The 13,590-nt window shown below is 36.6% G+C and overlaps 1 protein-coding gene across 2 annotated transcripts in view; it reads left to right on the top strand.

Moving 5' to 3' along the window:
• sh3yl1 (SH3 and SYLF domain containing 1) overlaps window positions 1-13,213 on the top strand; it is a 36,875-nt gene extending 23,662 nt beyond the window's left edge. For both annotated transcript variants that reach the window (XM_079833131.1, XM_079833132.1), the window contains 3 exons: window positions 1,988-2,060; window positions 2,289-2,351; window positions 12,251-13,213. In XM_079833131.1, the coding sequence (XP_079689257.1) occupies window positions 1,988-2,060; window positions 2,289-2,351; window positions 12,251-12,444 (330 nt within the window). In that variant the 3' untranslated portion in view covers window positions 12,445-13,213. The remainder of the gene's footprint in view (window positions 1-1,987; window positions 2,061-2,288; window positions 2,352-12,250) is intronic.
• The last annotated feature ends 377 nt before the right edge of the window (window positions 13,214-13,590 follow it).

Raw genomic sequence — 13,590 nt, 5'->3', positions numbered from 1 at the left:
GGTGACTATAAATGTCTCTGATATATATGTAAATATAAATCTGGTGATTTTTTTTCCAACGCTGTACTTTTCTGACTCTATAAAGACAATGAGAGTTTAGAATGAACAATCAGTGCTATCAGGCTGATAGCATCAAACTTGAACAGATACATTTTTAACAAATACATAATCAACAAAAACAAAAAATTAGTGATGGAGTAGCATTTAACTAAATATATCACTGTCACTAAATATGCAGGACAGGGATTTGAAACTGAATTGGTTGTGAATTTTGTTATTATTTCATTTTATCATTTAAATGAACTGTGTCCAAACAAACTGAATCACTCTAGTCAATCAGACTAGATGAATCACAAGAATGACTTTACAGCTGAAAGAGAAAGGAGAGTTTAGTCACAAATTCCCCATGTCTCATCAAATTTAGAGGAACTGTTGAAATCATATTGAATTCAAATGTTTGTTTCTTTGAAGGATTAGTTCACTTTAAAATGAAAATTACCCCATGATTTACTCACCCTGAAGACTCTTCTTTCTGATGAACTCTATCGGAGTTATATTAATAAATATATACAACTTCAGTGTTTAAATGACGGAAAAAGCGTAACTGACGTGATGTAGCGTAAGCATTTTGAACTGCAAGAGGTGTTACACTTTCTTCGTAACTTTAATACGGACGCGGTCTGGTGGAAGCCTGATATTTTACTTTATAAAGTTTTAAATATGGATATTTTTCTTACACAAACCCATCGATTCGCTTCAGAAGGCCTTTATTAACCCCCTGGAGCCGTGTGGAGTACGTTTATAATGGACGGATGCACTTTTTTGAGCCCCATTCACTACCATTATAAAGTTAGGAAACATTAGGATGTTTATTAATATAACTCTGATTGTGTTCATCTGAAAGAAGAAAGTCATATACACCTAGGATGGCTTGAGGGTGAGTAAATCATGGGGTCATTTTTATTTTAAAGTGAACTAATCCTTTAAGAATTATAGTGTGCAGCAATATAGTAAGGGATTTCATGGAGCAAAAAATTAATAGCACACTGTTTAAATAGTTTTTTACTTCTCATTGTTGTCACCAAATTAGCAACAAAATAAATATTCCTCAGCCATCCAGTTACTCTTTAGCTCTGTTTAAATTGCCCGTGTGATATGTCTTTACATGCTGAAACATCACATTAATTTGACTGACAACATCACTCATTTGAAAGGTTAAGTTAATTTAATCTCTCTTGCTTTATGGGATTTTAAAGTCACACTATTTTCCACTGACTCAAGTTTTTTTTCAGTCAAATGTACTAATTTTGACTAATTTTGTTCATTTGAGTTGTGCACCTCTAGTGGCAAACATTAAAGTACAAAACTTTCTTCAGACGCAAGCAGTAGTTCAATGAGTTTGGAATGAAGAAAATAATAAATTACACCTTTACATAAAGCTTGAGAAACATAATCTGCTGACAGTCTTTCAACACATTAGAAGGTGATTGTGATCTTCATTTGATGGCTCCTATAAAACTTATTTTATAGACTTCTATAAAACACTGACAGTAATATATGGCTTTCCACTTGGCACTTCATATTTCGGGTGGTGTATTTTGGTCAATGGGGTTATGTGAAAAAACAGTGGTCTCATGAAATCAGGTCTAAACAACCCAAGGGATTCCCTGTCGTAGTAACAAGAATGTAATTTTGTTAGTTTTATAAGTTGGAATGAAGGTAAATCAAAAGTTCTGTGAATGGCACAATAGTATTACACTATTAGAAATACAGTGAATATTTAGTTGCTTGTATAGGTTTAATCCAACTAATATTTAAGGTGCAAACTGACCTTACATATTGATTCAAATTCACAAAAAAGTGGTTTAGTTGTCCTTTCAAGGACTAATTGATTTTTTTATGGCTTCAGTGCCAGTCTCTGTTTATCAAGTTCGCTGGGTGAAAGACAAGCCTGTTGATGTATTTTCGGGTGTCTCTGTTTTCACAGACGAGTTCAGCACCATCTAGACCAAGGCCTCCCACACAGAGAGCTGCCTCCTCTTACACACCCAGGACACAAGGTAAGACCCCGACTGACCCCTCAGATCCGCATGCATTTCTTCTTTCAGAGTAGAAATATGGTGACTGACTGAACTGGCACAGGTCTAAAAAACTTTTTACATATTCTTTTCTGGGGCTGTTGTAAAATTGGAGCTATCTCCTTGCCTCTGATTCTGAGTGACCTTTTTTATGGTTATGTTGATTAAAAAGTATATTTATAACTATAATAGAAAATTATATTTTCACAGCTCCCGCATCTGTGAAGCCAGTTCTCTATCCAAGCTTAGACAGCTGGGATACCGAAAGCTCAGGTGAGTGCTGTGTAGAAAATTATTTCATTTTATGAGATGAGGACTATGTTAGTGCCTAAGAAAATATCATTCAAAAATTTCTGTCAAGAACAAAATGTTAGACAGCAGGGATACCGCAAGCTCATGTGAATTATTATTTTATTTATTTCATTTTATGAGATGAGGACTATGTTAGTGCCTAAGAAAATATCATTCAAAAATGTCTGTCAAGAACAAAATGTTAGACAGCTGGGATACCGAAAGCTCAGGTGAATTATTATTATTTTATTTATTTTATGAGATGAGATGAGGACTATGTTAGTGCCTAAGAAAATATTCAGTATGTAAGTTTTTGTCAAGAACAAAATGTTTTGTGTATTTCTGTTAACACAAGCTTCCCACACAGCTAATAAAACCATGAGGAGTATATTTGTCCTTACTTAAGTGGAATTATGCTTCTTGTAAAAAAGAAAAGAAAAACACTTCACACCTGTGACTAGGGTAATAAACTGACAGAAGAGGATTTTACTGTGTGTTTTGTAGGCCACCTGCGCGTTCAAGCATATTATCAAGCAGAATATCCGAACAAAAGGGATTATTCCTTCTGTATATGATGTGGTTAATCAGACACTTTTTAAAACAACAAGAAATACCTTTGAGAATAAAGATGACAATGTGGTCACGCATTTCATTTGACACTGATAAATTATAAAGTGGATTAAAACCGCTACATTAGCAACGGCTAATTAAATGGCAGAAATGCACGAGTAGAAACACCCAGTGCTGTGTGAGATCCTTTCATTAATCAGCTCAGCCTGTGGATGATGATTTGTGTTGTCGTCAATTCAACTCCACTCGTCGTAAATTCAGCTCTCAACATTCTCATTTATTTTCATTAGGTTCCTAAAGGCCCATGTTTAAAGTTGAATTATAGGGATTAGATCAAAAACACGCTACGGAGGGGCTTCGCCTGCCCCGTTTCGAGGAAAGCCACTCCGACTGGCTGGGAAGATTTCGAAAGAAGCCGTGAACTGTAGACTGGCCGTTTTCCCATCTTCCTTTATTCAGGAAGGGCCTCGTGCTCTTTGCCATGTCACAAGTCAACTACGCAGCAAACGCATTCTTTCCCACAGTGAGATGACATTTTCATCCATAAGGGGAGAGATTTTAAAGGCCACTAGCTAATAGATGATGTGTGTGTTTGTGAATGGATTCAGGACTGGTGTGTTTTGTCACATACAGACCCAAACATCAAAACATTTGGCATCCTCCCTGTCCTTTAAATAGGACAAACTTGGAGGAGACATTGTCTTAGATCACCACAAGTCCTTAAGGCTACTTTAACAGTACAGTTTTTTTATTCCCAACTAAACAGCAGATGAGTTCTGGTGCTAATCTTTAGTACGCAAGTATAAATGACAGCAATGATTGATCATGAAAATATTATAAGAATAACATTACACAGTGAGTTTAAGTCCAGGACTGCCAACAACAGCACTCAACACTCAAGGGAGATTATAGTGTGTTCTGCTCATAAAGGACAACTGAAAGGAAGCAAATTTTGCAGTCTTAAGAAAACAGCTAGATGCAACGCACCAGTAACTTGTCTTTTTAAGCTATTCATTAAAGTAACTTGCTCATAACTCCTCTGAAAAAGCATCTTAAACCAGCCTAGGTTGGTTTTGTGGTCTTCGTTCGTCTTCCAGCCTTGTCAGCATGGTCTGTTGGCTGGTTTTAGTGGGGTTTAGGGCACTTTTCAGTTGATCAGGCAAAATAAAACCATCTTAAACAAACATATATAAAGTCGGACACTAGTTTCCGACAGTAAGAGTCGGCAGATTTTGGCCAGTGGGAGTAGGATGAGTAGGATTAGCACAGATGTTTTTTTAAGCTTCAGACTTTGATTTCATCCAGTCAGAGGATATCAAACATGTTTGATATTGTTGAGCTGATTTTAGAGCATTCATATTCCTTGAAGGCTAGAAATAAAGTATACTATTATTTCTGTCCATCGAGTTGTCCAGCAAGTTGGAGAGAAAACTGCTTGTGTACCTGTATGTGTTTGTTACTTTGTCAAATATAATCTAAACTTCTCTTAGAAGTGCATGTTTAGAGGTTGTGTTTGCTCCTGGTGTCCTTAACTTGCGCAACTGCAGTTCATTCAATGTGAGCGAATGACGTTATGAGAGAGAGCGATCAAGCATGTTAAGTCTAATATAAACTAAAGACACATTCTGTGGTCTTGGATAAATGACGTGGGGTTTGTTGTTCCAGGTAAAGTTGTTCTTGAATGCATGGATGCCAACAGTCAAACATATCGCCTTTGCACTAAAAAAGTTGGCTGTACATTTGCATTCCTTCTAATTACATAAATGAGTGATACTTTATTCACTTGCACATTAATTCAGACAATAATTCCTTGTTGACGTGCACACAAGTAGACTCATTAAAAAATGGCTAAAATTAGATTGAAAGAGCTAAATGAATATGTGTATTTGAGTATTATCTCCACTTCTCTCACGCATACATCAGCCTGAGAATGATTAGCTGATATCCCTCATTTCCTGTGTTTATGCTTTAATTAAGTTAGGTGCTATTATGGTGCATTTGTTTGGTTATTTTTAACTCTGTTGATTCAGATGTGTAAATGAAGATAATTGATTGAAATGTGCACATGACTCGGCATGATCCAGACAGTTAGAGACTGCTGTAGACAAGGTTTCATTGTTCACATCTCCTTCAGGTGGGAATAGGAGTCCAATTCCCTGCTCTGATGTTTAATTACCGGATTTTGTCAAATTACATGTTAATATTCTATTCTGGCAACCTAAATGATGAGTCGGGTTGCAATTGTCAACTGCATAAGACACCAAACCATCAGCCAACAGCAATACTTTGGCCAGAGGAGGATCATGTGTAAGAGAGCCAGATGAATCGTACAGGGAATAGATACTGTTAGCCAACTACTTGACATATCTTTCAACAGCCAGTTGTCATTGCATAATTCAGGATAAGTAGACAGGTACGCATGTTGTATGTCAAAGCACGGCATTGGATGACTTCATCAAAATCAGGACAACAGATGTCTCCCATTTATTTAAAAAAAAAATGTCACAGCAAAACAGTACAGAAATTCAAATAGTGATTGTTGACCCCAAAAGTCATTGGGGTGCATTGTTATTTTGGACCCCATTGACTTTCATTGTATAGACTGTGTTCCACAGAAAAAAAATTGTACAGAGTACATCGGGGCTAAAGGCACAGCAGGGGAAAAGGTATGGGATGACAATAGACTCAAAATTATTAATAAATGCGCACACAATTATCCATGAACTTGATAAATGTTGCAGACATGTTTTACTATCCACAAACAAATGCCTTTTAACTTGTGTGTGCAAAATACAGAATTACATGAATGTGCAGCGATTTGTACAAATAGAGATATAGACTTCGATTTTGTATTAATGTAAGTCATAATTTGTGCGTGCAATGAGTAAGATGTGCATTTTTGGATCCAGTGACATTCATTGACTCAATTCATTGACTTTGTGAGTCGATCCTATTTGATTCATTTGGATTTTGAGACTTTCATTTCGCCAGTTTGGCCTTGCACGATCCACACACACAGCTGTCTAAGAAAACCTGCTGCCACTAGATGGCAGTATTCTGCCAAAACAGACACAAATGCACATCTTACTCGTTGCACGCACAAATTCTGACTTACATTAATACAAAATCGAAGTTTTGTATTCACGACTATGTCTCTATTTGTACAAAACTTGCCGTAGCACTTTCCAAAATTGAAAATTGTCTGATCTTTGACACAATGCATGGGCAGGAGCACCAAGTTGATTCTGCGCTAATTTAATTTAATTAGTTTTTTTAAAATGTTGTAGATTTAAGTAGCAAATGAAAATGGATAAAATCAATGTTAATATTTTGAGACGAAGGTCTTCTAAAGGATTTTCAGTTTTGTTCAAGGTAATTAAAGCAACAGTTTTTCAATAATGGACGAATGTGTAAAAGTATGGTATTTGGGGTAAAAGGCGCATTTGCTGTTGGGGCAAAAGGCACAATGATAAACATGATAAATAACTGGCTGACTTTTTCATTTGTTGACATGACATGGTTAGATTCAGATGGCAAATACCATGTATAAAGTTGGGTGTCCACATTAGAGATAATAACCATATTTATAATGAAACAATCATACACTTTATTGCCAAACGTTTTGGTATGTCTACCTTTACATGCATATGAATTTTAATGACATCCCATTCTTAATCTGAGTTGGCCCACCCTGTTTATGGGAAATTTTTGACCATTCTTCTAGAAGCACATTTGTGAAGTCAGGCACTGATGTTGGACAAGAAGGCCTGGCTCGCAGTCTCCGGCCTAATTCATCCCAAGGTGTTTTATCGGGTTGAGGTAAGGACTCTGTGCAGGCCAGTCAAGTTCCTCCACACCAATCTGTTCCCACAAAGTTGGAGCATGAAATTGTCCAAAATGTCTTGGTATGCTGAAGCATTAAGAGTTCCTTTCACTGGAACTAAGGGGCCAAGCCCAAACCCTGAAAAACAACCCCACACCATAACCCCCCCTCCACCAAACTTTACACTTGGCACAATGCAGTCAGGCAAGTGCCATTCTCCTGGCAACCACCAAACCCAGACTCGTCCATCGGATTGCCAGACAGAGAAACGTGATTCATCACTCCAGACAACACGTCTCCACTGCTCTGGAGTCCAGTGGGGCGTGATTCACACAACTGCATTAGACGCTTTTGCATTGCACTTGGTGATGTAAGGCTTGGATGCAGCTGCTCGGCCATGGAAACCCATTCCATGGAGCTCTCTATGCTCTGTTCTTGAGCTAATCTGAAGGCCACACGAAGTTTGGAGGTCTGAAGCCATTGACAGAAAGTTGGCGACTTCTGCGCACTGTGCGCCTCAGCATGCGCTGACCCCGCTCTGTGATTTTACGTGGCCTACCACTTCATGGCTGAGTTGTTGTTGTTCCCAATTGCTTCCACTTTGTTATATACCAATACCACTAACAGTTGACCGTGGAATATTTAGTAGTGAGGAAATGTCACGAATGGACTTATTGCACTGGTGGCAACCTATCACGGTACCACGCTTGAATTCACTGAGCTCCTGAGAGCGACCCATTCTTTCACAAATGTTTGTAGAAGCGTCTGCATGCCTAGGTTCTTGATTTTATACACCTGTGGCCATGGAAGTGATTGGAACACCTGAATTCAATGATTTGGAGGGGTGTCCAAATACTTTTGGCAATATAGTGTATTTAAAAATATATTATTAATCTTCTCATATAATAAAATATATTTTACTGTAAATCTATAATAAATTATTATGGGATATCCTTCCATCCAGAATCTTTACTTTTTAAAATAATTTTGTTTCTGTATTTTTAAAATATATTTTATATTAACATATGTTAATTACATTTTTATTTATCAAAATAAACAGAAAATAGTACAAACTTTGCTAAAGTGATTGTTTTGAACAAGTATTAACTTATTAAAAACATTATTTTAGCTATAAAAGTAAGTATTTGTATACTGTGTCCCGTGTGTGGGGTAAAAGGCCCCCCTCACCGCCTCAAACATTTAAAAGATTTTGAAACAAAATTAACACTTATGATTTACTTTCATAAAATCTGTTGCTCCATCAATGTTCAAATACAAACATATATATTTTTCTGCCATGATTCACTTTGGGAGTAGTGAAAAGCATGTTTTTCTTAAGGTGTGCCTTTAGCCCTGTTGTACCCTACATGTTTCAGACATCCCACCTCTTCCAGGAGTCTCCCTCATATTGATACTCCCACGCTACTTCCCGTAAATGAGTTTTTGGAAGGTTTGGAAAGACATTTGGGGGGGGGGGGGGGGGCACTTTTAATGAAATGATTCAGAGGGAATGACTTTTGATTTGATATGCGTCCTCTCCACTTTCATAGAAGTTGCAGATGTGTTACTAGAAAGACTTCATCATGATATGATAAAACTTACTACAGTCTTTCGAAGATGAGTCAAAGAGATTCTTATCTGTATTGTTACAAGCAGAAAAAAAAGTCCCTGGGTGTGTGTTCACATTGCTTGTTATTTTATCATGATATCATTTGTGAAAAATGAGAACTGGAAAACTCTCACTCCTCACTGTTTCATTAACACTCCTTACCCTCAAGATCATTAAAGCTGTAAATAATAGTCATTTAGATGGATCCCTGGCCTTAGGAAAAGGTGGTTAGAGAGCCACCCTGATTTCTAAAGACTCCTTTGTCTATAAAGGGAAACTGTTTTATGAGGTTTTGATTTGTTGAGTGTAATGACACGTTGAGCAGCTGTTGCACAGGTTTCACTGATAAATCGCACGTTCCCTTTTCCTTTGGAATGAGAAGTGAATCCAGGATGTCAATTGTTAATTGGCTCTTTTGCATTCCACTACAACCAGGTGCCAGCGATTTATCTATGGTTACATCAATTGGATTTGGTCACCTTATACCTGATAGGGCTTAGTCCACGCTCCAGTCTGAGGTTTAGCAGCGGAGGGGAGAAATAGCAGGCCCTCCTCCCTGTCATGAGCTGTCACTTTTTCAGATATTGCGTGTGCAAGTAGAAAACCGCATAGCTCAAATATCACCACTCTGCCAAAATACACAGCCCTTCCAAATCTGAAGAAACTCTCTGGATTGTATTGCTGTCTTGCGCCCGGCTTGTCATGTCTTGCACTTGTGGTAGCAGGAATGAACATTATGTTGAATGGATGCAGTTATTTTAGGATACAAGTCAAAAGCATTTAGAGTGAAAAACGGCTCGACTGAAGCTTTTGGCAACGCCTGAGGTTTATATGGAGTCAGGAGATTTCAGAGCAGGTGCCAACAGTGTGAAACCGCATTCCGCCTCTGTCTGATTCCCTGCTCCTCTCTTATGTCTTCACCCCGAAAACCCCTCGCCAACCATTTCCACCCATTCTCTGGGCTCGTACTCCAGTTCCTTCTGTGGCACTTGATGCATGTTGGATGCCAGTCTGCTTATATTGACATAAATGAAAAAGAGTTTAAAACCACATTGGAAATCTGGAAGTTAAACATTGAAATAAGACAGGAAGTTTTTAGCAAATTCAAAAATGTTAAACAATAAAGAGGTACCTAAAAACACACAAAATTAGAGATACCTTACAGTGAAAATTACTCCAAGTCACCAATTCCAATACGACTTGAGTAAAAGTCTTAAAGTATCTGATTTAAACCGTGCTTGAATATTTTACTCGTACTGAACATAGGCTCAAAGATGCACTACTCCTCAACACCTAAGAGACATGCCAGTGAAACAAAAAACAAACATTTCATTCAACAGTTCATTTGTTAGGGGAGCAATCGTGTGTTTATTTTCTAAAATCAAAATAAAACTGAACACCTCAAAATTGCAAAAAAAATAAATAAAATAATGGTCGACACAACAGCCTCTTAAACGTCTACACTCAAGTCTCAGTTAAGCTCAAGTGCTCAAAAAGGACATTATAGCGGATAAATAAAATAATAAGTAAAATGAATTTCTCTGGACTGGTTTCGGCCTCATCACTGGCTGCAGCCTTGTCCTCATCTCATATGAAACACCTGTGATTCACAACTACCTGCTAATGTACTCGCATTCATGTAAAGTAGCCTTCACTCTCAGAAAAAAGGGGGTACTACAGCTTGTCTCTGGGGCAGTACCCTTAAAAGGACATCTTTGTACCTTTATCACCCTTAAAAGATGCATTTTAGTACCTTAGAGTAGCAATATGTACCTTAATACACCCTTTAGGGGTAAACAAAGGTACAAAGATGTTCTTTTAAGTGTACTGCAGTGACAAGCTGTTGAACCCTAAAGGTACAGTTTTTGCACATTTTTTCTGAGATTGTTGTTGACCAGTTTGGGTGGGTAAGGGCAAAACGCACGAGATATAGTACATTCAATGCCCTGTAGATGGCAATATCACTTTTTTGTACATGGTTGTTTTCTTTAGTATTTTGACGTACATCTATGGAAGCTTGTTTCCGCCACAGAATAACATTTTTTAAAAGATAATTGCGACTTTTCTCGCATCTCGTTTTCTAGCGTCTCGTTTTTCCCCCTCAGAATTGTGAGGAATAAACTCGCAATTCTGACTTTATATCACGCAATTCTGAGTTTAAAATCTCTCAATTTTGTCTTTGCAAGATAAAAAGTCAGAATGGTGAGATGTAAATAGTGATACTTTATAACATGCAATTCTGACTTTATATCACACAATTCTGACTTTATATCATGCAATTCTGACTTTATAACACGCAATTCTGACTTTATATCTTGCAAAGAAGACAAAATCGCAAGATTTTAAAGTCAGAATGGTGAGATATAAACTCTCAATTCTGACTTTTTTCCTTGCAATTGCAAGTTTATATCTTGCAATTCTGACTTTATAACACGCAATTTTGACCTCTTTTTTTCAGAATTGTGAGATTGCAAGTTATAAAGTCCAATTATGGGGGGGGGCTGACTTTTTTCTCAGAAGTGCGAGTTTATATCTCACAATTCTGACTTTATATCTTGCAATTCTGAAAAAAGTCGCAATTACCTTTTTTTATTTTTTTTATTCTTTGATGGAAACAAGCTTCCATATACATCCGAGTGAAACGGATTATTGAAAAGAAAAGAATAGTGGGAGGACTTGGTTCTGTCCTTGGGTTGCTGATTGGATGGAGGCAGATCTGAATGCGAGCTTGCAGCCGATTTGTAAGAAAGAGCCGTGGTTTACTATGGGCATTAGAGAGGGTTGGCATATATCACCAGAGAGAAGTCCTTCGTTTCAATGGAAGATGGAGTTATGACATTTTGATTACAAATGACAAGGTAAATAAATAAATAAACGCGCACGGATGAATTGTTCACAATAACATGCATTTATTAAATAGGGTGAATTTTTAATTTCATGCCAACTTTAAGATTCTGTTATGATTTCTAGGACACTGATTAAAATGTCACTGGTCATCTTTCTTACACATCAAGAGTAGGCTAAAGTGTTCTGCAATTTGGTAAAAAAAAAAATTTTGCAATCTGGTTAAAAAGTTTGTGGTGTTTAAAAGTGTGTGAGAAAAAGAGGGCCAATGAACTGAGCCAGAGTGGGCTAAAATGTTTTAAGAGAACACATACTGCTCTCTAGTGTTGACCAATTGCTATTACAATTTTATAAGCATAGGCACGTTTTTAATATCATACATATTGTATTATATGCTCATGATTATGTTAAAATATAATGTCACTCTAAGCTTGTGCAACATTAATACATTTGCATTTAAGGAAAAGCACATCAAGTGCATCGTACAGTTTAATTCAATTAAGCGTATTGTTCCAAAGCGAAGGACCATTCAGGATCAATTTAAAATAAATTCAAAAGAATTCCAATTCCAAGAGTTACAAATGACAAAAAGAAATATATACAGTTTACATATAATACAAATGTGAGAACACATTCATGTTGATACCAAAGTAGAACTTTTTTTTATTGTGTTTTATTCTTGTTTCATTTTAATCAGTTCATGAACATATTTTACTAAATATTTTATTGTTTTTAATAATGAGGAATTAACATTTGGGAATCGTATATTAGATTTGTAATAGAATTACAATTTAAAAACGCTTTTTAATTTTGTATTTTTTATATATGTATGTATTTGTTCATGAATATGTTTTACTAAATGTTTTGTCTTTAATAATGAGGAATTGCAGTTTGAGAATCATTCTGTATACTATTGTGCTTTAATAAATTACCTTTTATACTGATTTGTAATTTAAAATGAGAATTTTTATAATCCTGAAATAACTCCAATGTGTTTTCAACCAATGGATGACCTTTCCTCTGACTGTGTTCTAGATCAAGCATCAGGCGGCACTCTGGTGGTCACAGCTGTGCATCCGTTCGCCGGCCAGCAGCCCGGGGATCTGAGCTTTACTGCAGGAGATCGCATCACTGTTATCACCAAAACTGATTCCCAGTACGACTGGTGGGAGGGGGAACTAAGAGGGCAGGTTGGGATCTTCCCAGCCAATTTTATATCCTATAGCTGAGGTACTTAAGATGCCCACAAAAAGCTCAATTTGATGACAAATGATGTCTGGCTTTGACGGGTCCTTTTCTTTTGCACAGTTTGAAATGACGTTTATGATGATGATGTATATTTTTAGGAGCACTAGGGGTCAGTGTTCCCCTCAAGGGTTGTATGAAGGGATGAGAGGCGGTGTTTTTCCATGTTCTTGCCATTGGTGATTTATTTATTTTCAATTTGTTCCGTTTGATTATTGGTATGTGGGTTGACTTAAGAGTGCCTTTTTTTATAGATTTATATTTTTAATGATGCTATTATTTAGAAATGCATTGGAATACTGTTATGCTGTTTTATGTTGACAGTAATTATCACTGAAACACATAAAACGTGACATTGTGGTATTTTAAGTGCACTTGCTCCAGGTATTCGAAACATGATAGCACAATGGTTTGTCATCGGCAAATCACAGTAACACACAACTGCATGTGCCATTTTTCTCTCGATAATAACAGTGACAGTTGTTGCAGACTAATGTTACTACAAATGATAAGCTTATAAAGATGCCTTATTTAAAGTGTTATGAACTATCAACTTTTAAACTTCACATCTGACTTGATCTGTTACTTTGAAAAGGAACTTCTTTTTTTAAGGAAGTGTTTGAAGGATTGCTTTCTGTGCTATAATTTAATGTATTGCTCTTTGCACAAATGTTAATCAAACATGAATGATTGTTTTCCTATTGGCTTTAAATGTATATCAGTTCTAATAAAGATTTCCTAAATTTTTAACATATTGAGTTGTCGGTGGTGCTGGTGTTAAACTTAATTTGTCTTATTTAAAGATAAATTAGATATAAATTAGAATATATTAGGCACATATATTATATTGCTCATAATGAATGGTGGTAATACGCCCACAAGATGGCATACAAGCCAAGCATCTTACCCTGAGCAAAGCAATCAAATAGGAAGCCGTTTGTGTTGCTGTTAAAAAATGTTTTTTAAAAAAAATTGTCTACTGTTAAAAATATGCCTATGCACATTATGTTCTGTAATGCAAATTCTTTAAACCTGACGACACCGTTGTCAAAACCATCCCCATTCACACAGATCAGCAAAAACAACTAAAACGCTGTATTCTGCTGCAAGACCATTTGATGGCGATGAAA

This window comes from Gobio gobio, assembly GCF_949357685.1.
Source record: "Gobio gobio genome assembly, chromosome: 13".
NCBI lineage: Eukaryota > Metazoa > Chordata > Actinopteri > Cypriniformes > Gobionidae > Gobio > Gobio gobio.
This window is presented reverse-complemented; position numbering and strand designations above follow the sequence as displayed.